General features: G+C 36.8%; 1 protein-coding gene across 3 annotated transcripts in view; it reads right to left on the reverse strand.

Moving 5' to 3' along the window:
* Nucleotides 1-1,568: 1,568 nt before the first annotated feature.
* The window catches only part of LOC111393448 (DNA repair protein RAD16-like), a 31,542-nt gene continuing 6,390 nt past the window's right edge, over nt 1,569-26,720 (reverse strand). Inside the window, exons 4-16 of one of the 3 annotated variants that reach the window (XR_002702420.1) lie at nt 21,534-21,594; nt 21,277-21,423; nt 21,101-21,186; nt 6,222-6,297; nt 5,821-5,913; nt 4,954-5,139; nt 4,530-4,634; nt 4,303-4,455; nt 4,067-4,155; nt 3,912-3,992; nt 3,685-3,794; nt 2,229-2,349; nt 1,569-1,933 (exon numbers count right to left, since the gene is read on the reverse strand). Coding sequence is in view for 1 of the 3 variants with exons in the window: in XM_023018981.1 (XP_022874749.1) it covers nt 3,722-3,794; nt 3,912-3,992; nt 4,067-4,155; nt 4,303-4,455; nt 4,530-4,634; nt 4,954-5,139; nt 5,821-5,913; nt 6,222-6,297; nt 21,101-21,186; nt 21,277-21,423; nt 21,534-21,594 (1,150 nt within the window). In the remaining 2 variants the exon portion in view is untranslated. Of the gene's footprint in view, nt 1,934-2,216; nt 2,350-3,684; nt 3,795-3,911; nt 3,993-4,066; nt 4,156-4,302; nt 4,456-4,529; nt 4,635-4,953; nt 5,140-5,820; nt 5,914-6,221; nt 6,298-21,100; nt 21,187-21,276; nt 21,424-21,533; nt 21,595-26,720 lie in introns of all 3 variants that reach the window. The other 2 variants (XR_002702419.1, XM_023018981.1) reach the window with 2 other exon arrangements.

The raw sequence follows: 26,720 nt of genomic DNA on the forward strand, positions 1-26,720 counted from the left end.
TTTGGTGCAATAGTTAGAGATGTCCTTATATCTTAACAAATTTAAGATTTTCCATCAGAAACTACTTTCCATATAAAAGAACTCCTTTAACAGTTAGGATTCCCAAAATCAAGAAAATTATAATTCCTAATCCCAAAACACTACTTATTCACTTATTTTTTTTGGGTTTTGCTGAGTGCCAACTATCCCCCACACAATAGGGGAGTCCACTCTTTTTTTATTCGGCATCCCCTCTCTTGTGAGGCACCCCGGTGTACACTAAGCAAAACTCTATTTTTTTACTTATCAACTGGGACAAGGACAAGGATTGGTTACATGGACATTACCTCATAGTTTACTATGTGATATCATATACACCATATATTTTAAATCTTGAAATTATATGAATGCACTGCCACCCTCCACAGAGGGGATGTAGCAAAATTCTTGGTTTTATTGCCTTATTTGGTACCAATCCGTGCTTATAAAACGCAGAAGATGTACGTTTTTAATCTCTCACGAGAATAGAAGATGGATTGCGGCAAGGTCGTACTTGATGCAATTAATCAGGTGCTCTTTGCGTACAGTTGTGGCCTACTTGGTTTCTCGACGGCACTTGAAAATAAGAAATTTTATTAACATCAATATGAAGAAAATGAGAAAGTGGAAGTCTTGTGTGTGGAGATGAATATTTGCATAAAGAAGTGGCTTTCTCGATTTTCTCTTTTCGCCCCCGTCTGCAAAGCTAAAGTGTTCCCAACGCAGAAAGACAATGCAAGAAATCGGCATTGAAGTAGAAATTCCCATCTCCAGGAGATAAATAACATATTCTATCATTTAAAGAGTATCTATGAATTTAGAGAATAAAAATTTTGAAGTATTCCAACAGGCTCTTTATATTTAACATTTAATTTTATTACTCTAAGAAAATATTTATTATTTTTTTCCATCTTTTATTTTAATTAGTTTTTCTCTAGATTATTATATTATTATTTTACATTTAAAATTGAAATACTTTGAATGCATTTAATTATAGAGAGAGAGAGAGATCTAAATTAAAATATTAATTGAAAAAGTTTCTTGAAGCATGATTTTAAGGGTTGATTATTTAAAATAGGGAACATCTCATGTTTAAAGAGTATCTTGAAGATGTTCTTATTCATACTAAATTTTTTGTTATTTTTTTCTTCGGTAATACTTTTTCTCATGTTCGATGAGAAAAATGTACAGAACACTGTTGTTCAATAAAAATTTCGTTATGTGAGATGTTCCCTTTTAAATTTCTTAGGAACAAAGTTTATCTTCATGGTCTCACTAACATTGGAGATGAAAATTTGATTTTAATTTGAAATTAAAGTCAACAATTAATTTTACCAACATGAGAACACAACTTTTCAACTATAAAATTCATGAACTTTTATTAAACTCTATTAAAAATCTAATTTTAATAGACACCAAATAGGGGCTTACAAAAGAATCATGTATTTATCAATGTCAATAATCTAGGTTCTTATAAAAGAAATCTTTTGTCAATTTTGTTGGGAGGAAATTGAAAAATAAAATAAAAAACAATATTTCCAGCCAAGGACTGTAACTAAGCAGAAAATACATTCAACAATTTTTGTCTTATCTAGTTAAAAATCGTTTACATAGAAATTACGAATTGAATTCGAGAAATTACTATAAGTGCACAATCCCATGAACTAGCGGCATCATGTTAACTTGGAAGAAATTTTTGTGGGCATTCCATACTAAAGTTCAATAGTATCGAGTTATTACACAATGTACGAATGTAAGGATATTTAACTTGACCAGTTGGTATCTTGCACACAATTCCTCCATCGAATTGTAGAAAAGCATACAGATCAATCAGTTCTTCAAATTTGGCGGATTCAAAGAGATGATCTTGAAAATACTTGTCATCATAGTGTGTTCCATATGTATTCCAAAGCACCTGCATACAAAACACAATAAGAATGACCTTTTCAATTTGGCCCAGGTGGTATTTTCTTCTTGCTTCTATGCTTACTACTTCTATAATGTGTCAGGAAAATTGCGAAACTGACCTCAAGAAATATATAAAAGGACAGATAAACAAGAAAATTCATTTCAAGATCAACAAGAAAAGATTGACAGAGAAATGGAAATTGAGTAACTCATCAAACAAGCTGCATACGTATACTACGGATGAGAGAATAATGTGTGGAACTCCTATATAATTAATTGCCAACGTCAACCTTTTTGATTACTTTGAAAAAGTCAGCCGTTCGTGTGATCAGTTCAATCAGTTCTTCAAATTTGCCTGGATTCAAAGAGAGGATCTTGACAATACTTGTCATCGTAGTGTGTTCCATATGTATTCCAAATCACCTGCATACAAAACACAATAAGAATGACCTTTTCAATTTGGCCATATTTCAAATTTCTATAATGTGTCAAGAAAATGGCGAAACTGACCTCAAGAAATATAGAAAAGGAAAGATAAACAAGAAAATTTATTTCAAGATGAACGAGAAAAGACTGACAGAGAAATGGAAATTGAGTATTTTCTGCTTTAACTCATCAGACAAGTTGCATACATATACTACGCATGAGAGAATAATGTGTGAAACTCCTATATAATTAATTACCAATGTCAACCTCTTTGATTACTTTGAAAAAGTCAGCCATTCGTGTCAGAATAATTGCATTCAGTGTATAAATATTTAACAAAAATCATATGCACTGCACGTGCTTTAGCCTTTATGCATAGCAAATTTTATGTACATCAATTCTACACTTGACCGTCATAAATCATCTGAAAGATAAAACGTGCAGGATTTAAAACTGTTTGAGCGGCACATTAGTCAAACACCATTACAGTTCTAATTCAGCACAGTATCCTACAAATCTGGTTAGCTTCAAGTGGAACTCATATGCCTGAAATGGAGCTGGAATCTTCTTTATAAACAATGATCATTAGGACTATAATGGGTCGTTTAGTAATGTTGGTGCCTAGTGCTAGATAATATTAAAGAAAAAATGGGAATGATTCCAGTATAATATTGTATATCAAACATGTCCTAACTGAAAATGATGCATACAGGAGTGGTTGAAACTAACCCTTTTTATATTGGGATTCACTCCAATATAATCTTATTGTTTAATTATTTGAGATAAAGTTTTGACCATCCATCAAAGAAAAAAGAATGGACCGTGCACAGTTCTCAAGAAATCCTTCGACGTGTTGAGGGCAAAGACAGATGACTGAAGACTAAGTATTATGCATTATAAAACTGGAAATGCCTTGGTTTAAAGATTTGTAAAGACTAAGTCTCTGTTTGGTAGGGATTATAATCAAGATTTTAATCTAAGTCAAAGTTAACAATTAATTTTAACCATATATTTCATGAGACTCACAATTTTTTAACTACACATTTTATCAATTTTTATCAAAATCTATTAAAATATGATTTTTAGTTAAACCAAACAGGGACTTAGTTTCAATGGCACTATAATAAGAAAAATGGAACAAGAAATCAAACGCCTGGATTTAAATTGTTCACCCTCAACAAGAAAATTACGTCTACTTGTTGAATTGAGTTATCAATACAACACAGCCAAAAGGACAAGTTTTTATGAGAAATATGGCCTCTCAGCTAAAATAGCTAGCGTGTTATATCAGAAAACAATAAAGTTTTGAGCACTTGATGATGCAAAACCAACCTTAAGCTAGGTTTCAAGAACATACTCCCTTTCCAAGTTATAATTGAAGTATGAATCTCAAGTCAGACTCTCTTGATTTCCTTGGGTTCTCTGAACAGTCACCCACAGTCCTGTAATGGAATAAAAACAAAAATGAGAAACTGGGCAAAGAGGAGAGGAAAATTACACCTTTCCTTTCGAGCACAATACAAAGTACCATTAAAAGCTCTTTAGAGAATCTAACTTACCCTTCAAACAGTTTTCTTTTCATCTCTTGTAACTCCAAAAGCCTTTCCTCAATTGTAGCTTTAAAAAGAAACCTCACAATCCTAGTGATAAATATAACACTTAAGAGGGCTTACGTGATAGAACATTAATCAGAAAGATATCAGAAAATGCACACCTGGTTGGTTTGTATTGTCCTATTCGATGTATTCTATCTTGAGCTTGCTGCTCGACCAGAGGATTCCAGCTAGGCTCCATCAAGAAAACCTACCAATAATTAAGACTAGCAGTATAAGCTAAAAGTGTTAACCGCATAAAGCTTGTCAAAATCACAGATACACCTTCATTTTCAGATTTCTAAAATTGAAAATAAGCATTTCTCTTGGTGTTAACCACAAACCAATGAGTCCATACATTTGATGCCACGGTAACATTGAGCCCAACACCTCCGACTTTAAAGGTCGTAAGGAGTATTCTGCAAGAAGGATCCTCTTTAAATTTTTTGATAGCAGCAGGTCTCTCATGTTTGGGCGTATACCCATCTACTTGCACACAGAGCACTCCTGACTGCAAAGAAACGTGTTAATCTAGTTTTCTCCTTGTTATACAAGTAAAAGCAAAACACAACACACATGTCGTACCCTCTTAAGAGCGAAATGAATAAGATCCAAAAATGATGAGAATTCGCTGAAGACAATTCCCTTTGCAGAACCATCCCTTTCAAACATGTCACTGATTTCCTCCCTCTGATATTAATTTACTGATCAGAATAAGCAAATACGGGACTAAAGAATAAAGAAATAGGTATTATTTTCTAATAAATTCACAAAAACGCCTTTTTGTTTTTTATTCTTTTTTTCCATCTAGGATTACCTTAAGTCGTCAAAAATAATAACTATGTTTATATTACTAAATTCCTCCTGTCACCTTGATACCTATTGACTATCTCTTTTGCTTGGCTTGGAAGTCGTAGGAAGAGTAGAGTTTAGTTTCCCCTTTGTGGGTTTTTTGCTTTGTGTAGGTGGGTGAGTGAGGGGAGGGGGGAGGGGTTCAATTTTAACTTACCAAAGCTTCTATTTTGGTGCTTGACTGAAAATTTTCAATTTTAATTCTATCCAAAATACTTGACTTTGCTTCGCTTTTCTTCTTGCCAGTGAAATCAACAGTAAGTGGTTTTGAACACAAAGGGCAGGAACTGGAAGGCAGTGAAGACAAACAAGATTTGCAGAAGATGTGTACACATGATATCACCTGAAACAATGACAAAATACGTATTAGAGAAATGAATGAAAAAAGTGATAAAGCCAGAAAAAGATCTTGTGATGATTCGGGAGAATGCACACCCTTACTCAGATAAACAAACTTGTGATGATCCGGGAAAATGCACACCCGTACTCAGATAAAACAAACCATATCAGTAAGCTACTAACTGCATGATAAACTACAGATATACATATAAAACAATTCTGATGCAACACTAAAATTAAGTGTATTCTAGCTGAAAAAATGAATTAAATTAATGTCAGATTCTTTAGTTACTTTTTTGACAGCATCTAAGAAAGTTCAGAGAATACTCAAAGATGATCATTACCTGGAAATTGAGCAACGAATATCTGAATATTTAACGAAACTGAACTCTCTCCTTCAACTATATGTTAAGCACAGACCCATTGGCACATAAATCCAAAAAGTGGAATATTTATCTCTCGTCATTGTCTATTTGCCAAGTATGCACGTGCACATAGGATATGAATAGACTCCATTAGGTTATAAGAGAGGTTTTTTGGTCCTCTAAGGACAATTATAATTAAGCATCTTCAAAGGGAAATTGGGTAGATTCTAAAAAGATTAATTTACACAATGAGTAGATTACTCGACCAGGTTTAGGACCAAAAACAATATACCAAATGATTGAATAAAGTAACAACTTACGCGAAGACCTTCTACGGGGTCGTCACACAAGCCACATTGTTCAGTACCCTTTTCTTCAGTTGCAAAAATCTGAAAGTAAGGGTGGTCGGCTACCTGTAGTAGATAACAAATGAAAGAACTCGAGTTAACAAAAGACATCTTTTAAATTACTGGATAATGGGTTGTCATCTGGGTATAACAAATCTTAGATACTGATATTGGGTGTACAAATTAGATTTTCTGTAAATTTACTGTGAGCTTCTAGATCACATTATTCCTAATCATTTTAAAATTATACAAATATTTGTGTGCGCTTCCAACATTCCTTCCATTTTTGTATAAATTACAAATTCCAGGAATGCATTTAACAATGTGTTACATGTAAAAATATCAAATTTTCAAGGAGCAGAAGAACCCATAACCTTCCGTAGGTGCAATACAAGATCAAATACGTAATTGAATAGGATATCATTCATCGGTGTTCCAGCCTCAACATCTCTGCACATAGAAAAGTTCATCGTGCAACAACGAGAATGAACTACAAAAATAATATTCTGATATTATGAGAAAATAAAACCCAAATCTCCAGTATGTATATGCAATTGAGCAACTTTTTTTCCTTGAAAAAACTTTCACAATATTAAGGTCTCAATTTTCAATGACTGCAGAACGAAGCCAAATAACTGAACATACCAGCCATATAAGACTTTTAAAAATGAGGAGAGCATCATTCACAAAGAAAAAAAAAAAAAAAAAAAAAAAACAATAATAATGGAAAAAATATAGCTTTAAAAAAACAAAAATAGGCAAATGAACCCTTCAATATCTAAAAAAGAGGTGTCTATGAACTTCATGGACAAATTAAACAGAAAAGCCAAATGGAATAACAAAGTTGGGTACTTTCAATGAGTCTAACAATAGAGAGAACTGCAACCTGAGATTGATAATTAATAAGATATGGTTGAATGTAAAAGAAATTAACCATCGTATTGTGGATAGAAGAACTGATGGGGAAGCATTAATAATTCTTGTAATAAGAACTGAAATAAGAAATATATTAAAATAACTTGCTTCGTATTGATTGAATGATAATTGTGAAACCAAGGAGAGTAATGGAATGGAAAGACCACAAAAAACAAGAATTCAATTTTTACATTAGCCTCAGCTGAGTACAACCTTTTATAGGACTAGAATACCTACCAAATTCAAATATATGCTAAATCTACAAATAAGGAAAAATATATATGTTGTCTATAATGAAACCGGTACATAAGGTAACAAATAAATCATCAAATCTACATCCATATTCTGAGATCTTCAACACTCCCCCTCAAACTGGATGATACAAGTTAAATAATCCCAGCTTGTCCACCATTTTTTCAAACATGGGTTTAAACAACCCTTTTGTCAATAAGTCTGCAGCGTGTTCTGATAAGGGCAAGTACACCATGTATATTGTTCCATTTTCTATCTTCTCTTTGATAAAATGTCTATTTACTTCAATATGTTTAGTCCTGTCATGATGAACAAGATTGTGTGGCATTGCATTAGCTACCTTGTTATCACAATAAACTTTTATTGGCTTATTCCCCTGAACACCAAGTTCATCCAACAGTAACTTTAGCAACATTATTTCACAAATTCCATGTATCAAAGCTCTAAATTCTGCTTCAGCGCTGCTCCTGGCCACAACTGGTTACTTCTTACTTCTCCAAATGACTAGATTTCCCCACACGAGGGTACAATAACCGATTGTAGATTTTTCGTCCATTACCGATCTTGCCCAATCAGCATCGGTGTAGGTTTTAATAGATCTTTCAGAATTCTTTCTTGAAAAAAGTCTAAGACCAGGAGTCCCTTTTAAATATCTCAAGATTTGACAAACAGCTTCCATATGCTCCGTAAATGGAGCATGCATAAATTGGCTCACAACACTAACTGCAAAAGCAATGTCAAGCGTAGTATGAGATAGGTAAATGAGCTTACCCACTAGGCGCTTATATCTTCCCTTATCAATAGGTGTGCTTCCTAAACAATCCCCTAGTTTATGATTGGGATTTATAGGAACATCCATTGGCTTATTTCCTAACATATTTGTTTTTTCTAAAAGATCCAAGACATATTTTCTCTGTGAAATGGAGATGCCATTTCTATTCCTTGCAACCTCCAGGCCTAGAAAGTATCTTAAAGGGCCTAAATCTTTGATCTCAAACTCTGCTGGAAGAGCTTTCTTCAGCCTCTTAATTTTTTCATAGTCATCACCTATCAGAACTATATCATCCACATAAACAATTAGGATGGTAATTTTTACGTCCGAGTTGTTGTAGAACACAGTGTGATCAGATTAGGCTTGCTTATATCCTTATTGACATACAACTTTCTTGAACCTACCAAACCATGCTCGTGGAGATTGTTTTAGCCCATATACGGATTTTTCCAGTGTACCTTGCCTTCATCAAACCCAGGTGGAAGTTCCATATATACTTCTTACATGTTACTGTTCAGAAAAGTGTTTTTGACATCCAGTTGTCGAAGTTTCCAAACTAGATTTGCTGCTAGTGACAAAAAAACCCTTAATGTGTTTAATTTTGCTACGGGAGTAAAGGTTTCCTAGTAGTCAACTCATAAGTCTGAGAATATCCCCTTGCTATTAATCTGGCTTTATAGCATTCTACCAATCCATCTGACTTGTATTTAACTAAACCCATCTGCACCCAACAGTTGACTTATCCTTTGGTTTTTCCACAATCTGCCAAGTTCTATTCTTATTCAAGGTTGTCATTTCTTTCTCAACTGCCTTTCCCCATTTCAGAATTGACGGGGCTTCGTAAATAGATTTTGGTATCTCAATTAACGACAGATATACAGCGAGAGCTAAACTGATCTATATAGATGAGTGTATCCAATGAAGTTGGAGATAGGATGTTGTGTACAAAATCTAACTCTTTCTGAGTGCAATTGGGACATCCAAATCATTAGTAGAGTCATTTTGTGGGATAGACAAATCACCTGAGTTCAGAACGGATTCATGGTTCTGCTGTTGAACTGTGAGATATTCCACTTTCTCAGGGTTTTTCCTCTTGGAATAAACACGTTGCTCTAGTGTTATTGCAATCTGTTTGTCTCGCCGTGTCATTAGACTTGGTTGTACAAGGGAATCAGTGTGTTGTGGATCAACTTGTTGTAGGTCATCAGGAAGTGAATTGGTGGATGAAGTTGTTTTTAATATGGGAGAGTCTGATTCTTCTATGGGTGATATAGGTAGCTGTGGTGTAGTTTCCCAAAAATGCCCATCATTATTGTGTTCTTCCCCTTTAGGGGAATTTTGGAGAAAATAGGGAAGAGATTCAAATAAAGTAACATCCATAGATATGTGGTACTTATGAGTAGTCGGAGAATAACACTTGTAACCCTTTTGGGTTGGAGAATATCTTAAAAACACACATTTTCTAGCTTTAGGGTCGAACTTGGTACGTTCATGATCTTGGATATGAGTAAAGACAGTACAACCAAACACTTTTAAAGGTATAGGAAGTATTGATAGGATTTGGGGGTATACATTTGACAGAACTGTTAATGGAGTCGATAAGGTGTGTACCCTTGTAGGCATTCTGTTTATAAGGTAGCATGCAGTGAGAACGCATCTCCCCAGAAAATTTTTAGAACACTACGAGTAAACATAAGAGCTCTAGCAGTTTCAAAGAGGTGACGATTTTTTCTTTCGGCAATTCCATTTTGTTGGAGAGTCGTAACACACAAACTTTGATGTATGATCCATTTTTCATTGAGAAAATTTCCCAATACTTGATTGAAGCACTCCCGCCCATTATCGGTTCGAAAAACTTTTATTTTTGCATCGAACTGGGTTTGAATCATAGATTAAAAGTTTGTTTAGTTTTCGGACTTATCTTTTAAGAGGTAAACCCAACATACTCTAGTGTGATAGTCCGTAAAAGTTATGAACCAACGTTTACCTGAAATACTCTTAATCCTAGAAGGTTCCCACAAATCGCAATGTATCAAAGTGAAAGGTGACGAGGATTTATAATGATGAGACTGAAATGAAGAACGAGAATGTTTAGCCAATTGATAAATGTCACAATGAAAAATATCTTTATTGCAAAACAATGTGATAGGCCCCCAATTAAGTATACCTATTCTAGAAGACTCAAAGAAGACTGGAGAAGGGAAGGAGCCATAACAAATTCCGTTAGAAGGGTATAATGGGAAAAGGTAAGTAGCTAGAAAGAAATCTATATATAGATTGGCAACCAATGGTGATAGGCAAGCAATTGTGCACGTGGAATAAGATTTAGGAGAGACGGCCCTCTCAGAAGGCTAGAACAGCTTCTGTAACCTTTTTTTTCATTCAATCAATACAAGCCTCCTTGCTGTCATTTATTTTTTTCTTCTGCTCATTGCAAATTATTGGTAGTCCCTATTAATTTGGTATCAAAGCATCCACATTCAGCAGGATATAGCCATGACTCGTGCTGATCGAGTTGGAGAGTTGGAACAAAGGGTGGATAGCAATCATCACGAACTACAAAAAGGGCTCGAAGTGCTGTGTTCAGAATTTAAAATGATGAACTCGAAGATGCTGGCAAAGTTCGATATGTTGTTTCGTGCCTAGGAAAATCAAGAGAAAGACCGTAAGGAAAAGGCCCCAGTTATGGAGAGTTCATCAATTGACTCCAATTTAACACAAACAAGGGCAAGTGCTGGTCACAACGATGGAGGAGGGTCATGCGGTGGTTGGAGAATCGAGCCACTTATAAGGAAGAAGGAAATGCCCGTGTTTGAAGGATCCAATTCCAACGGGTGGGTTTTTCGTGTTAAGAGGTATTTTCACACCAATAACCTAACGAAGGAAGAGAAGATGGATGTCGCTGCTGTGTGTTTCGACGAGAAAGGCTGATCTGGTTCAAATGGGAGGAAAAACGCCGACCAATGAAGAATTGGGAAGAAGTGAAAATCAGGTTATTACGAAGATTTAGACCGTCACAAGAAGGACCGCTTTGTGCACAATTTCTATCTCTCCGATAGAGTACCACCGATTTGAAACCCTGGCATCGCCATTGACGAAGGTATCAGATTAGATATTGGAGTGTAACTTTCTCAATGGATTGCGGCCTGATATTAGGGCTAAAGTCCATCTACTTAGACCACTGGGCTTGGAACAGATAATGGAAGTAGCCCAAATGGTAGAGGACTAGAATTTGATAAACCAGTAAAGCCCATGGAACAACAGCCCAGTAAAACCCAAGAGCATCCCTTATCAAAACCCAAATCCACTAATACCCAAAATAGAAACACCGTGCCATTGTCTCTCATTCCACGCCCTAATTACCTTCCCAAAATCTATCTACATTCAAGAGGCTTACAGATGCTGAACTCGAAGCCAAAAAGAGAAAGGGTTGTGATATAGGTGTGATGACAAGTTCATTATTGGTCACAAATGTAGGAATAAGGAGCTGTAGGTTTTTGTTATTCGAGAAGGCCAGCGAGGCGCTAGGAGAGACGATGCAGTGCTACAAGCTGGATTCCGGTGAGGGCGAGACTGTCGACGAGCTATTTACCGGTAGGGATGAAGTCAAAAGGATGGGTCAGCCGGTGGAACTACCCATCAACTCCGTAATAGGTCTCACTGCCCTAGGTACTATGAAACTGAGGGGAATGTTTGCCCAGAAAGAGGTGGTTGTGTTGAACGATAGTGGAGCTTCGCATAATTTTATCTCTGCAGAATTAGTTCAACAGTTAAGATTTCCTTTAACGTTCACTAAGAGTTATGGAGTAATCATGGGAACTGGATTGACTGTAAAAGGGGAAGGCATATGCAGAGGCATAACGTTGAAGTTGCCAGGCTTGTCGATAGCGAAAGATTTCTTACCCATTGATTTGGGCAGCTCTAATGTTATTTTGGGAATGCAGGTCGACTGGGACACCTTGACGATGACCTTCAACCACTCAGTGACTACAGTAACATTGCAAGGGGAGCTGAGTATTAGTAAAACTTCGTTCTCATTGAAAACAATGTGGAAAGTCTTTAAGGAGCAAGGGGAAGGACTGTTATTGGAATTGGGAAATATTGTGGTCGACTCAACGGCTCTTCACCTCAACCACCAATCATCCTTGCAGAGGTTTTGGAGGAATTTTCAATAGTCTTTAAGGATCCAAAGCAGCTACCTCCACGGAGAGGTCACGATCATGCTATCATCCTAAAACCAGGGGCCAATCCCGTAAGCGTGAGGCCTTACCGATCTCCACACTTCCAAATTGAACGGTTGGTACAGGAGATGATGGCTGCAGGAATTATTCAATATAATACCAGTCCATTTTCAAGCCCTGTGCTACTAGTAAGAAAGAAAGATGGGAGCTGACGATTTTGCGTGGATTATTGGCCCCTAACAAGGTCACTGCTCCTGACAAGTTTTCGGTCCCTGTTATTGACGAATTACTGGATGAATTGAACGGAGCTACTGTGTTCTCGAAAATCGATCTCACCATCAAATTCGGGTGAAGGCTGAGGATGTTCCAAAAATCACTTTTCGAACTCATGAAGGACACTTTGAGTTTCTCGTCATGCCATTTGGTTTAACAAATGCACCTACCACTTTCCAATCCTTGATGAACTCTATCTTCAGAGAACAACTCCAGAAGTATGTGTTAGTCTTCTTTGACGACATTCTAGTTTATAGTTGTACAGAGATGGAGTATAGAGATCATTTACGAAAAGTTCTACAGATTCTAGTAGAAAACTAGCTCTTCGCGAACAAGAAGAAATGTTCAATCGGGCAGACAGAGATAGAGTATCTCGGGCACATCATTTCAAAGAAAGGAGTAGCGGTAGATGAATTAAAGGTGGCTGTCATGAAAGATTAGCCACGGTAGAAATCACTTAAGGAGTTGCGGGGATTCCTAGGTTTGACTGGTACTACCGTCGTTTTGTGGAGGGCTACGAGAAAATTGCATGCCCGTTAACTCAACCGTTAAAAAAAGATAGCTTTGGGTGGAATGAAGCAGCCGAGGCAGCATTCATGGAATTAAAGAGGGCAGTAACGACAGTGCTAATTCTAGCTCTTCCAAATTTTTCGTAACCCTTTGTAGTCAAGACCGATGCTTCCGGGCACGGGTTGGGAGCCGTTTTAATGCAAAATCTAAGGCCTGTAACTGATTTCAGCCAGGTCCTTCCACCCAGGGCCTAAAATAAGTCAATTAATGAAAGGGAATTAATGGCAAATGTATGGCAGTACAGCAATGGAGACACTATTTGCTTGGGAGGCAGTTTGTAGTCTGAACAGATAAAAAAAGCCTCAAGTTTATGCTCAAACAGAGGTTGGTGAATTTCGAATATAAGAAATGGCTAACCAAATTATTGGGTTTTGATTTTGACATTGAGTACAAACCGGCATTGGAGAATAAGGCAGTGAACACCCTGTCCCTAGAAGATGTAGCAGCTAATTTAATAGCTCTTAGCATACCGAGTACCATCCAGATGGAACAAGTAATAGAAGCTGTAAAGGAAGATCAGGTACAGGGAAAAATTATGTCAACTTCAAGGACGAATTCCTCAACTTATCCGGGATGCACTCTAGTTCGTGGGGCTTTGCTATATAAGGGCCTGATTGCTCTGTCCTAGGATTCTCCCTTTATATTGATGGCACTGCAAGAAGGGCACGACAGTAAAATAGGAGGGCATGGAGGGTTAAAACATACAAGAGGATAGCAGAGACATTTTATTGGGTAGGCATGAAGAAGGACATCCGCTTATATGTAGCAGCTTGCACAACCTGCCAGCAGCATAAATACTCTACTCTTGTGCCTGCAGGACTGCTGCAGCCTCTTCCAGTACCAGAGCAATAGAAGGATTTCCTAAATCAGAAAAGTTTGATACAATTTTGGTGGTCGTTGATCGTTTAAGTAAGTATGCCCATTTTGTAGGCCTCAAGCATCCTTTCACGGCCACTTCTATTGCAGCCATTTTTATCAGAGAGGTGGTTTGATTACACGGGATAACCCAGTCGATAATCTCAGACAAAGACAAGGTGTTTCTCAGCAAGTTTTGGTCTGAACTATTCTGACTCCATGGAATAAAGTTAGGGTACAGTTCCGCCTACCATCCACAAACCGATGGTCAAACGGAGGTGCTTAATGGAGGAGTTGAAACATATCTTCGCTGCTTTGCTTCTGCACAGCCAAAAGAATGGGTCTGCTACCTACCATGGGCTGAATTCTCTTACAACACTTCCTTTCATGTGTCTGCACAACTCACTCCCTTCTGCATCCTATGTGGACGTGATCCTCCTCCCATACTGTGTTTCGAAAAGGGTACAACAATGGTTTCTTCGTTGGACCAACAACTAGTCGAAAGGGATAGAATATTGGAGGAACTCAAGGTCCATTTACATCGGGCCCAACAAAAGATGAAAAAGGGAGCTAACAAACATAGGAGGGCAATTGAATTGCATGCAGGGGACATGGTCTACTTGAAGATGCATCCTTATCGCCGTAAATCCTAGGCACGTCTATCAATGAAAAACTTGCCCTCGATACTACGGACCCTTTAAAATTCTAGCTAAAGTTGGGAAGTTGCTTATCAGTTGATCTACCGCCCGAAACACAAATCCATCCAGTATTCCATGTATCTCACTTGCGTAAGGCGGTGGGGGAACATCATTTAACCACCCAGGTACCATAGAATCTGGAAGCTGACTGGGAGTTACTAGTAGAACCTGAAGCTGTGTTGGGAATCAGAAATGAGTCGCAGGGAATATCTGAAAGTTTGGAAGTGCTGATTAAGTGGAAGGGATTATCAACTATGGAAGCTACTTGGGAACCATTCCATCTCTTTAACCAAAAACTTCCTTCCTTTCACCTTTAGGACAAGGTGTCTGAATTGGGAGGGGTAATTGATAGGCCCCAGTTAAGTATACCTATTCTAGAAGACTCAAGAAAACTTGGAGAAGGGAAGGAGCCATAACAAATTCTGTTGGAAGGGTATAATGGGAAAGCGAAAGTAGTTAGAAAGAAATCTGTACATAGAGTGGCAACCAATAGTGATAGGCAAGCAATTGTGTACGTAGAATAAGTGATGCGGACATCCATTTACTATTTATTTTCTTTCATTTACTATTTATTTTCTATTTGAACTATTAGTTATATTCTATTTGGATTATTATTTATATTTCTGTTATTAGGCTTGTTTAGCGGGTTTGGCCCAACCCCTTCTCTTTAGGGTTTTTGTTTTGTTATTTATTTCTGTTTTGTTACGTATTTGAGACAGTTGATGAATTGATGAATTAAAGAATAGAATGCTTGGGTTGTTGCCTATGGCTTCCTCCTTCTCCCCTTTCCCCTGATTTCTACTTCTTTTCTGGTTTTCTCTCCCCTTTCTCTCCGACTCTTTCCCCCTTCTTGCTGCCTTCTTCTTCTTCTCGCTGGAATTCTACTTGCTAGTTGTGCTATTTTGCTATTTCTAATTATTCTGCAGGAATCATCCCTTATCCTGCATCAAAATGGTATCAGAGTCAAAACTTGGGTAATTTTTCATCTACAATCCAAAACTTTCTTCCTATCCTTTTCCCAAAAACTTGTGGAACAGCACAAACAAAAAAAAATTGTTATGAGGCAGCAGTTTTCTTGTTCAATTTTCTTTCTAGTTGATTAGGCAAAAAAAAAAAAAGAAGTCACTGTTTACACCAGGAATTTCAGTTTTTTTTTTTTTTATAGATTTTTCAGCAGTTTCACCAAAAAAAAAAAAAAATCGTTACTGTTCACACTCGAAATTTCTTTTTTTTTCTTTTTTTTTATTTATCATTTTCTGCAGTTTCCAAAAAAAAAAGTGAAAAAAGAAAAAGAAAAAAAAAAAGAGAAGAAACATCTTTTCTATTATTTACAGGTACATCTTTTATTCTGGTTAATCTAGCTTGACTATTTCGACAAACGAAAAGGAAGTTCTTGCTTTTATTTATTGTTGGTTTATATTACTGTTTCATTTTGAAATTGCATCAATTAAATTTTTGTGGTGCTGCTGATCTATTTTTATCTAAACTCACGTAATTGATCCATTGACCTCGTTAAATCTCACTTTAACCTGCTTATTTTACGTGATTAGGTTTTGACTAGTATTTGACCATTGCTTTATTATTTTATATATATCAGCAGTACTTGCTTGTTGTATATAATTTTAATCCCAAAATTTAAATTAAAAAAAAAGAAATAGCTAAAATTTTCATTTTCCATTACTTGCACTTTTTGTTCGTTGATCTCTCTATTGCATGTCATTAAGTTGCTATTATAGTGCATGTAGTTACATATTGGTCATCTTGTCACTTCTAACTCTAATACCTTAAATATGAACCCCTCACAATTCGATGCACTCACCCTACAAATAGCGGCTATTCAAACTCAAATGACCGCCACTCTTGAGGAGAGTAAGACCCTATCTGTTAGTTTGAAAAATTTTAAACACATCCCTCATTCAATTGAAGTTGATAATTCTAAGGTGTCTCATAAAGACAACATCGTCGACAAGGTAATCAAAAATACTTTCGACCCGATTGTAAGGATAGTGATAGGAATAGGGATCAAATTCGTGAGCGAGAACGAGAAAATTTTGAAATTCTTACTCAATGGAATGCCCTTAAACAAGGAAATCAATTAGTGACTGAGAATATCGCACAATTTGAGGAATTTCGAACCAAATGTCATTTAATTGAGGATGAGAGCACGACTTTGAGTAGGTTTAGCCAAGGTCTGAGAGATGATCTTAAGCGCGAGCTTTTCCTTCGAGGTGTCACTACTCTTAATCACGCTTACTCTTTAACTCGAGATTATGAGTTGATTATTAGTACTCCATATGAAAAGCGTGGTCATCGTCGTTCACCCATCTCATTAGCGTCGCCTCATCATAAGTCTATCATAAAACCTTCTCCGTCTAATGTTCCTCCTATTTGGAAAAATAATTGTAAAGGTCGTGATAGTCCAAGATCTTCTTCTCCAAGTAGAAAGCATATTGACAATCATCCTTCGGTGTCACTGACTCCACTTCCTCCCGTTAAGTCCCTTCTAGGACCTCCCCCGTCTGATATTCCTCCAATTTTGAAAAATAATGGTAAAATTTTTTATAATCATTATTTGGCTTCATTGGCTCCACCTTCTTCCGTTAAGTCCCTTCTAGGACTTCCCCCTTCTAATGGTTCTCCAATCTTGAAAAATCAGGGTAGAATTTCTGAAACTCCAAGGTCTTCTTCTCACTTGTTGTGCGTCAACTGTAAAGACTTTGGTCACATTTCTTCTAAATGTCCTAATCGAACCTTAGTCATGGAAGAACGAAAGAATGTAGTAGAGGAGCCGTTGGAAGATCTAGTCTATAAACCTAAACTTGAAGATTTTGATGACTTGGATGATAGTGAGGACACTTCCTTAGGTGGAATCCAGACTCTTCCCAAGACTTTGGATACTATACCCCTTATCTTTGACAATTTTCGATCACATGTTATATGTCATACCCTTACCCAAGTTAAAGAGCTTGACGATGTCACTAGTTACCCTTGGAAAATCCAGTCGCCTAAGGTTAATACTAAGGCAAAATTATCCACCACTGACCAACCTCAAATTGATGGTCAAAACAGAAGTGCTAACCAAAATCCTAATAATTTATTACAGTCTCTAGTCCAGAAAAATCTTGAAAATTGGGACTTGATCCCTCCAATTGTTCAAATTGCATATAACGATCCTGTGAACTGGTCTTTAGATCTAAAACCCTTTGAAGTTATTCTTGGTTGTGAACCTTTGAAATCTCTAAACCTTATTCCCATGCACCCACATGCTTGTGTGTCTATGTCAGTTGAGGTAATTGTATCACATTTTCATAGCTTGCATATTGAGATCAATAAACAATTTGAAGCAAGTAAAGCATTATATAAACCTCAAGTTGATTGGCATAAACAATACTTTGAATTTAATATTGGGGATTATGTTATATTGCAAGCTTGTAATGCTGGTCTTTTTAAAATTTCAAAGCGTATTGGTCAAAATGCCTATGTCAATGACCTTTTATCACATTATGACCACCACCCTATTTTATTTGTTACGGACTTCGATGCTTACAACGGCTATTTTAGCCCCTCTGATGACCCGTTTCTCCTCTCACATGAGAATTCTCACACTGAATCTTTTGCCATGTCTGCTTCAATCCCACCTATCACAGCACACAAAAATAAAATTGATGTTATTTTGGATGAACAGCTTGTGTTGACCAATGATAGAGAGATTCAGTATTTTCTTAATCGTTGGATGGATCGACTTGATTCTGACGGTACATGGATTCCCAAAGAGAGACTTCAGCGGCGTGAGCCAAATTCATTGGAGCTTTATAAGAGTCAGCAAAATTCTCATTCGCCTAAGTTATCTTGGTCAGCTCATGTTTTTGCGAGTAATTTGCAATTGGCATCGTCATCATTTGTGAAATTTCGATATTTGGTTCGTCAGAAAGATCGTCCCCCATGGCATGACTTGGAGCCTTTAGCATCAGATTCATTGCAACATTTTGATTTATCCACTCGACGGGGTCGAGTTTTTCTCCCACCCCGGGAGAGTTGATGCGGACATCCATTTACTATTTATTTTCTTTCATTTACTATTTATTTTCTATTTGGACTATTAGTTATATTCTATTTGGATTATTATTTATATTTCTGTTATTGGGCTTGTTTAGCGGGTTTGGCCCAACCCCTTCTCTTTAGGGTTTTTGTTTTGTTATTTATTTCTGTTTTGTTGCGTATTTGAGACAGTTGATGAATTGATGAATTAAAGAATAGAATGTTTAGGTTGTTGCCTATCGCTTCCTCCTTCTCCCCTTTCCCCTGATTTCTACTTCTTCTCTGGTTTTCTCCCCCCTTTCTCTCTGGCCCTTTCCCCCTTCTTGCTGCCTTCTTCTTCTTCTCGCTGGAATTCTACTTGCTAGTTGTGCTATTTTGCTATTTCTAATTATTCTGCAGGAATCATCCCTTATCCTGCATCAATAAGATTTAGAAGAGATGGCCCTCTCGAAAAGCTGGAACAGTTTCTATATTTTTTGTAACCTTTTTTTCGTTCAATCAACACAAGGCTCTTGTCTGTCATTTATTTTTCTTCTTCTACTCATTGCAAATTACTAGTAGTCCCTATTACAATGATGATAATAAATGTTTAAGATATGAAAAAATAGGATGACATAAACGACGATGCCACAACATTATGTCTTGTTCTCTAGGGATAGATTCACAGCTTGTAGTTTGAGCTTGTCTATTCCAATAGGCATCTTCCAGAAAATAATAGTCTCCCACATTCCTTAGCATTGCCAATCCTCTTCCCCGAAGTCAGATCCTGAAAATACACAGTGATTCAGTAAAGTTGACACTGCAATGCAAATTTTTAGTTACTTTACTAATAAAGAGAAGATTGCAAGAAAGGTTCGGAACATGTAAAACAAATTTCAATTCAATATATGGAATGAGTCTAATAATTCCAATTTCGACAACTAGTGAGAGTGAACCATCAGCTATTTTTACTTTAAATTGTCCAGGCCGGGGTAAGTAAGAATGAACAATTTTTCATAGCCTGTCATATGGTCCGTGGCACCCGAGTCAATAACCCACTATTGAACATTGTTCCTGCTCGTCAATGCCGACATATAGTTACCTTTTTCAGCCAATAAGTCAAAGGGTGGTACTACAGGAGTGATAAGTCTGTATAATTACTCGAGTTGCACCTTGGTCAGTGAGAGAGAGATATTATTGGATTGGGCAGCTGCTGGTGGCGGTTCTTCGGTGCTCTGGAAACCAGAGGAGCACGTCGGATTTTCCTCTTGGTGAAGCTGAGTTGGCCTCCCATCATTCCGCCTGCTTCTTGTTCGGCGGTCTCCCATGTAGGACCCAATACCGGTCTATGGAGTGGTTGGTCCTCTTGCAGTGCTCGCACCACAAGCCATTATTTTTCTTGGTCACACGGGCTAATCTTGTCCACGAGCAACTAGTGCCGAGTTCTTCAATGAAGGATGCTTGGAGTCTCCAAGTATTAAACGTTTCTGGCTGGCTTCATAGCGTACTTCAGCAAAAATCTCATCAATTGTCAGAGTTGGTTTGATGCCTAGTAGTTTGCCTTGAACCTCATCCAATTCCGGAACTAAACTAGTCAAGAAATCATAAATTCTTTCCTTCTCCACTTGTTTCTTGTACTTTTTAGCATCCTTGGCTGTGTCCAATTTTATCTGGACAAACATGTCAATCTCTCGCCACAGCCGTTGCAGGGAATTATAATACTATGTGACATTGAGTTCTCCTTGCCGTAAATTTCTTGCCTTGTTTCGAAGCTCAAACAATTGGGCAGAATTCTCCAAGTCCGAGAAGGCAACGGTGAGTGCATCCCAAAGCTCCTTTGCAGTAGAATATTATAGATAGGATTCTCTAATTTCTTCCTCGATTGAATTCACAATACAAGCCGAAACCATGGAATTCTATGCATCCCAAGTTGCATAGGCTGGATCACTTTCATCTGGCTTTATTGCAGTTCTAGTCACATACCCAAGGCGTCAACGACCACGTATAACCATAAGGACAGATCTAGACCACTGGAGAAAATTCTTGCTATTTAGCTGAGTAGTAGTAAGTTGGAGAGAAGTGTTTTCAGAGAGGGTAGTCATGGGAAGATAATTAGATGTAATGGGTGCACTTGTAGAGATAGGTTCCGAGGTTGCTGTGGAGGTCCTCGAATCCTCTTCTCTGCGTGCACCAATCATGGCCAATTTTTCCATTCCACTATTCAAGTGACCCTCGGCTCTGTTACCACAAAACCAAGGAGAGTAATGGAATGAAAAGACCACAAAAAACAAGAACTCAATTGATACATTAGCCTCTGCCGAGTATAGCCTTTTACAGGACTAGAATACCTACCAAATTCAAATATATGCTAAATCTAAAAATAAGGAAAAATATATATGTTCTGTATAACGAAACCGGTACATAAGGTAACAAATAAATCATCAAAACTGCATCCATATTCCGAGATCTTCAACAAATTGATGTAATGAAAAAGTGTACAATACCTCTATATTTATAAGCAAGATTATTTCCTACTTCTAATACTATTAGAAAATTGAAACTAATTAAACCTATAATCCTAATCAAATAAAAGATAAAAAAAAATCCTATCACAACTATACAAGAAAACTAGAAAAAATAAACTCTTAGATAAGGTGAAACTATTAATTGTAGTTGTGATGTACTACATCAAGAACAAAGGTGAATAGTTGATGACATACCTATTTAATAGTGTTAGGCACTCCTTGTATGCCATTTTATAATAAAGTTCTTCAGTTTCATCCAATATTAGCCATCTTTCAATAACCTGAAATACAATTAAGAAATCAACTAAGTAGAACACACTTTTGAATAGATTCACCGTTAAACTTTAATTGTATAGCCTTAAAAAACTTACAGTTTTAGGATGAATTCGCAATTCAGCTGACCTCCCTTCTTTGGTACGTCTCAACATTATGCGTTTCAAAATTCTGTGTTTCAACAGAATCATAGAATCCCTACCAGTCCCAGTATTTCCATGTTTTTCTACTGGTGTAGAAATATACTGAGGGAAAAAAAGAAGAAGACATCGCAGCCTTATTATCTCCACACAATAGCTACACTAGAAAATAATTGGAAAACGAAAGAATAATGACTATAGAATTAGCAACTCACTTTGTTCCACCAGCTAAAGTGCCGAAATACATGAGGGCAGTGTGGACATTTTGTTGGAGCACTGTACTCGCGCACAGAAGGTTCAGAAATACATCATTGTTGATGAAATATACTAGGACATGGCAGAAGCTAAAAAACAAATAATAATAATAAAAATCTCAAGGTCGCTAAAATTAGAAGTCCCTATTTCAGGTTCTTAAGGTGTTCGCACACATGCCTTTTTGTAGAGGAACAAAAAGTTATCTGTTAGTTAGGATTATTATCTGTTAATTAGGATTTGGTATTTAAATTTGTAGATTAAGATAGATTAATTTAGTTCCTAGTTTTATGCTTAATTTAGATTAGATTTGTTTTCTTGCAATTATCCTGAATGGTTTGAGATAATTGTGGCTAAATCTCAGGCATTTTTCAGCTATTTATTCATCTGTAAATTCTTTGATATTATGTGAAAAATGATAAAAAAAAGAGTTGTTTTCTCTATAACTTTCATGGTATCAGAGCTCTTGGTCTGATCAAAGTTCACAATGACTAAGACTGCCATGATCGGAGCAAATAGAAACCCGAGCATATCAGGAGATTCTGCTGAGAGTGCTCCTCCTTCGTCTGTCATTGGAGCAGACAATTCAGGCACTACAGTCAATAACTCCCTTCAGTTAACAGCCCATAAATTAAATGGCAGGAACTACCTGGAATGGGCACAGACCGTGAAGCTTGTTATTGATGGGAAAGGTAAACGTGGTCACTTGACTGGTGAAATAAAAAAAACCAGTAGATGATGATCCCCAATCTTAAGGCATTGGGATCTAAAAACTCCATGATTATTGCATAGCTCATAAACTTAATGGAACTTTCTATAGGGAAACCATTCTTGTTTATTCCTAGAGTCAAGGAGGTTTGGGAAGCTGTCTGGGATACCTATTCTAACCTGGAAAATCCTTCTCAAATTTTTAACCTGAAAACTCGCCTTTGGCAAGTAAAACAGAGGAATAGAGAGGTGATTGCATATTATAATGAGAAGGTAACACTATGGCAGGAGTTAGACCAACGTTATGATGAGGAGTGGGAAAATCCTGAGGATAGTGCACGCCACTTGAAAAGAGAAGAAGATGAACGGGTGTACATGTTCCTAGCTGGCTTGAATCGAGAGCTGGATGATGTGAGAGGGAGAATTCTTAGCAAAAATCCGTTGCCAAATATACGAGAGGTTTTCTTAAAAGTTCGGAGAGGAGAGGCCCGTCAAAGAGTTATGATGAACAAGCCTGAGAATGTGTCTGACATTGAAAATTTAGCACTGGAGTCCAAGGGTAAGGGTCTCGATTTTGATGGAGACAGGAGAAAGCAAAGCAAAGGAGAAAAATCTTGGTGTGAACACTGCAAGAGAACTGGGCATTCACATGAAACTATTGGAATTTGAACGGAAAGCCACCAAACTGGAAAAGCAAAGCAGATGGCCGTGCATTTCAAGTCTCAAACGGAGATCACGGTTCTCAATTTTCTGCAGAAAATCTGCACTTCACAAAGGAACAATTAGGAAATCTATGCAGACTTCTTCAATTCTCGAATATATCAGTAAATTCTTCTCCTTCATGTTCCTTAGCCCAAAAAGGTATTTACCTGTCCACTGCTTTTGTTAGTGTTAATCCAAACTCTAGTCATTCCTGGATAATTGACTCAGGTGCAACAGACTACATGATAGGATTTTCACAATTGTTTGTGTCATATAATCCATGTGCAGGCAACCAGAAAATAAAAGTTGCTAATGGATCTCTTTCAGCAATAGCTGGAAAAGGTTCAGTAACAATTTCACCATCTATGACGCTTAAAGTGTCCTTCATGTCCCTAATTTGTCTTATCATCTCTTATCTATCAGTAAATTAACTCGTGACCTACAATGTCGAGCTCAGTTTTTCCCTTCTCATTGTGACTTTCAAGAATTGGCCTTGGGAAAGACGATTGGCAATGCTAAACAAAGTGGGGGACTCTACTTCTTTGAAGATGGCTCGACCTTGAAAAGACGAGTTTTCAATATTTAAAAATTTTGTTTCCAAATCTGTTTATCAATAAAGATTCATCTTCATTTCATTGTGAAATTTGTGAAGTGGCTAAACATCATCGTCCTTCTTTTCCTGTAAGACCATATAAATCATCTGAACCATTTGCCATGAACCATTTGCCATGATTCATAGTGATGTTTGGAGGCCTTTTCGGGTTGCTACATTAACTGGAAAGAAATGGTTTATAACTTTTATTGATGATCACACTAGGACAACTTGGGTATACCTGCTAAAGGAAAAATATGATGTTGAACAAGTTTTTAAAGATTTTCATAATATGGTAAAAACTCGATTTCAGACAAACATTAGAAATTTTCGAAGTGATAATGGGAAAGAATACTTCAATAAAATTTTGGGATAATATTTTGCTGAACATGGAATTGTGAGTCAAAGCTCTTTTGTTGACACTCCACAATAGAATGGAGTGGCAAAAAGGAAAAATAGGCATCTCTTGGAAATTGATAGAGCACTACTATTTACAACTAATGTGCCAAATTATTTATGGGGAGAAGCTTTATTTACATCAACTTTTTTAATTAATAGGATGCCTTCAAGAATTTTAAAATTTCAAACACTGATAGATATTTTTAACAAATGTTTTCCAGCATCACGGCTAGTCAATACTATCCCATTAAAAATCTTCGGATGCAGAGCTTTTGTCTACGTTCACAATCACAATTGTGAAAAGTTTGATCCATGAGCCAAAAAATGTGTTTTTTATTGGTTATTTACCAACTCAAAAAGGGATACAAATGTTTTTATCCTGTTTCAAGGAAAGTTTTTGTTACCATGGAAGTGACTTTTTTGGAAACACAAAAGTATTTTGAGAAAGATCATCTTCGGGAAAAGAGTGAAAGTGAAGATGCCTTTAAATATATATATTTTTTATCATACAGATCTTGATTCATTTCCAACTATCTCCCCTACCTTAGGAAGCACAGAAACTGACAGAACCAATTTTGGGCCTGTTTTGAACACAAATGCACATACAGGGCTGCCAAAATAACTTGCACCTGAGCCTAAACTAGTTGGGTAACAAGATTCCAGTCCAGATTTAGGACAGTTACCTGTAGAATATCCTTCAGAAAGCAATTTGGATTCAGAAACATTAAATAGTGGAACTTGTGAAAAATCTGCCTCAATGCCATTACTAAATCAATTGGAAACAGAGATATGTGCGAAACCAAGAGAAAAATAAAATGGGCTTCGTGTCAATGCAAGAAAGAAAAAATTTTAAAGAAAAGAGGATACTTCTCTGAAGCTTTTCCATGAGCCTAACCCAAGGAAAATTTCAGGTAAATCATCTCCAATACCTACTTCTAAATCTGATGAGTCATTGAACATTCCAATTGCTCTTAGGAAAGGTGTTTGGTCATGTACTAAACATCCTATGTCCAATTTTGTGTCTTATGATGAACTATCACCTTTATTTCGTGCTTTCACAACTCAACTTTCTACCATAGAAATTCCTAGAACCGTGCAGGATGCTTTAATTGTTCCTGAATGGAGGAAAGCAATTCTGGAGGAAATGAGGGCTCTGGACAAGAATGAGACTTGCGATGTTGTGGATTTACCAGAAGGGAAGAAAACTGTGGGCTGTAAGTAGGTATTTACAGTCAAGTATAATGCAGATGGCACTCTAGAACGATATAAGGCGAGGATGGTAGCAAAGGTGTTTAATCAAACCTATGGCATTAACTACTCAGAGACCTTCGCACCAGTTGCTAAACTTAATTCAGTACGAGTTTTGCTTTCCATTGCTATGAATTTAGATTGGCCGCTTCAGCAACTAGATGTAAAAAATGCATTTCTAAATAGTCAACTAGAAGAAGAAGTTTACATGGATCCTCCTTTGGGTTTTGATGAAAAATTTGGCACACGGGTGTGTAAGTTAAGAAAATCATTATATGGACTTAAACAATTATCTAGAGCATGGTTAGAAAAATTTTCCCAATCTGTAAGATTTAAGGCTACGCTCAAGGACAGACAGATCATACATTATTTGTGAAGTTCTCAGAAGGGAAAGTTGCAATCCTAATTGTGTATGTGGATGATATAATCCTCACTGTACACAAGATCTTGAGGTACCTAAAGAGTACTCCAAGGAAAGGATTATTCTTCAAGAAACATGAGCAGAGAGGAGTGGAAGTCTATACCGATGCGGATTGGGCTGGATCTACTATAGATAGACGTTCTACCTCAGGGTACTGTACATATATTTGGGGCAATCTTGTTACTTGGAAGAGTAAGAAGCAGAGTGTAGTTGCAAGGAACAGTGCAGAAACTGAGTTTCACGCTATGTCACACGGGATTTGTGAAGTATTGTGGTTGAAACGTATGGTTGAGGAGTTAAGAAGACCTACATTACCAATAAAACTCTATTGCGACAATAAAGCTGCAATTAGTATTGCACATAATCTAGTGCAACATGACAGGACAAAACACATGGAAATTGATAAACATTTCATAAAGGAGAAGCTTGAAGCAGGTGTTATTTGCTTGCCATTTGTTCCAACTTCAGAACAGACAGCTGACATCCTAACAAAGGGACTCCAAAGATCACACTTGGAATTCCACATAAGCATGCTGGGCATGATAGATATCTATGCTCCAACTTGAGAGGGAGTGTAGAGAAACAAAAAGTTATTTGTTAGTTAAGATTGTTATCTATTAAGATAGATTAATTTAGTTCCAAGCTTTATGCTTAGTTTAGATTAGATTTGTTTTCTTGTAATTATCCTGAATGGTTGAGATAATTGTGGCTAAATCTCAGGCAGTCTTCAGCTATTTATTCATCTGTAAATTCTGTGATATTATGTGCAAAAATAATAAAAAAATGAGTTTTTGTCTCCATAACTTTCACTTTTCTAAATAGGACAGAGGATTTCTTTGTTACGAATTGAATTTCAATTCGCAACCTCGAGTTTCCAACAAATCAACTGTGGAATTCTCTCAGCTGAATGAGCTGAAATTGTAACCAAATTAAAGGAAACTAGAATGGGGAATGGGGTAAATGAGGAAATCAATAAGAAAGGAGAGGGTAAAATGACAAAACAAAGAGAATTGAGAGAATGAATTTTAAATGCACTCCATTGTATTCACTGCAGAGAAATTACAGATTGAATAAGAAGAA

This window comes from Olea europaea, chromosome 4, assembly GCF_002742605.1.
Source record: "Olea europaea var. sylvestris chromosome 4, O_europaea_v1, whole genome shotgun sequence".
NCBI classification, from domain to species: Eukaryota; Viridiplantae; Streptophyta; class Magnoliopsida; order Lamiales; family Oleaceae; genus Olea; species Olea europaea.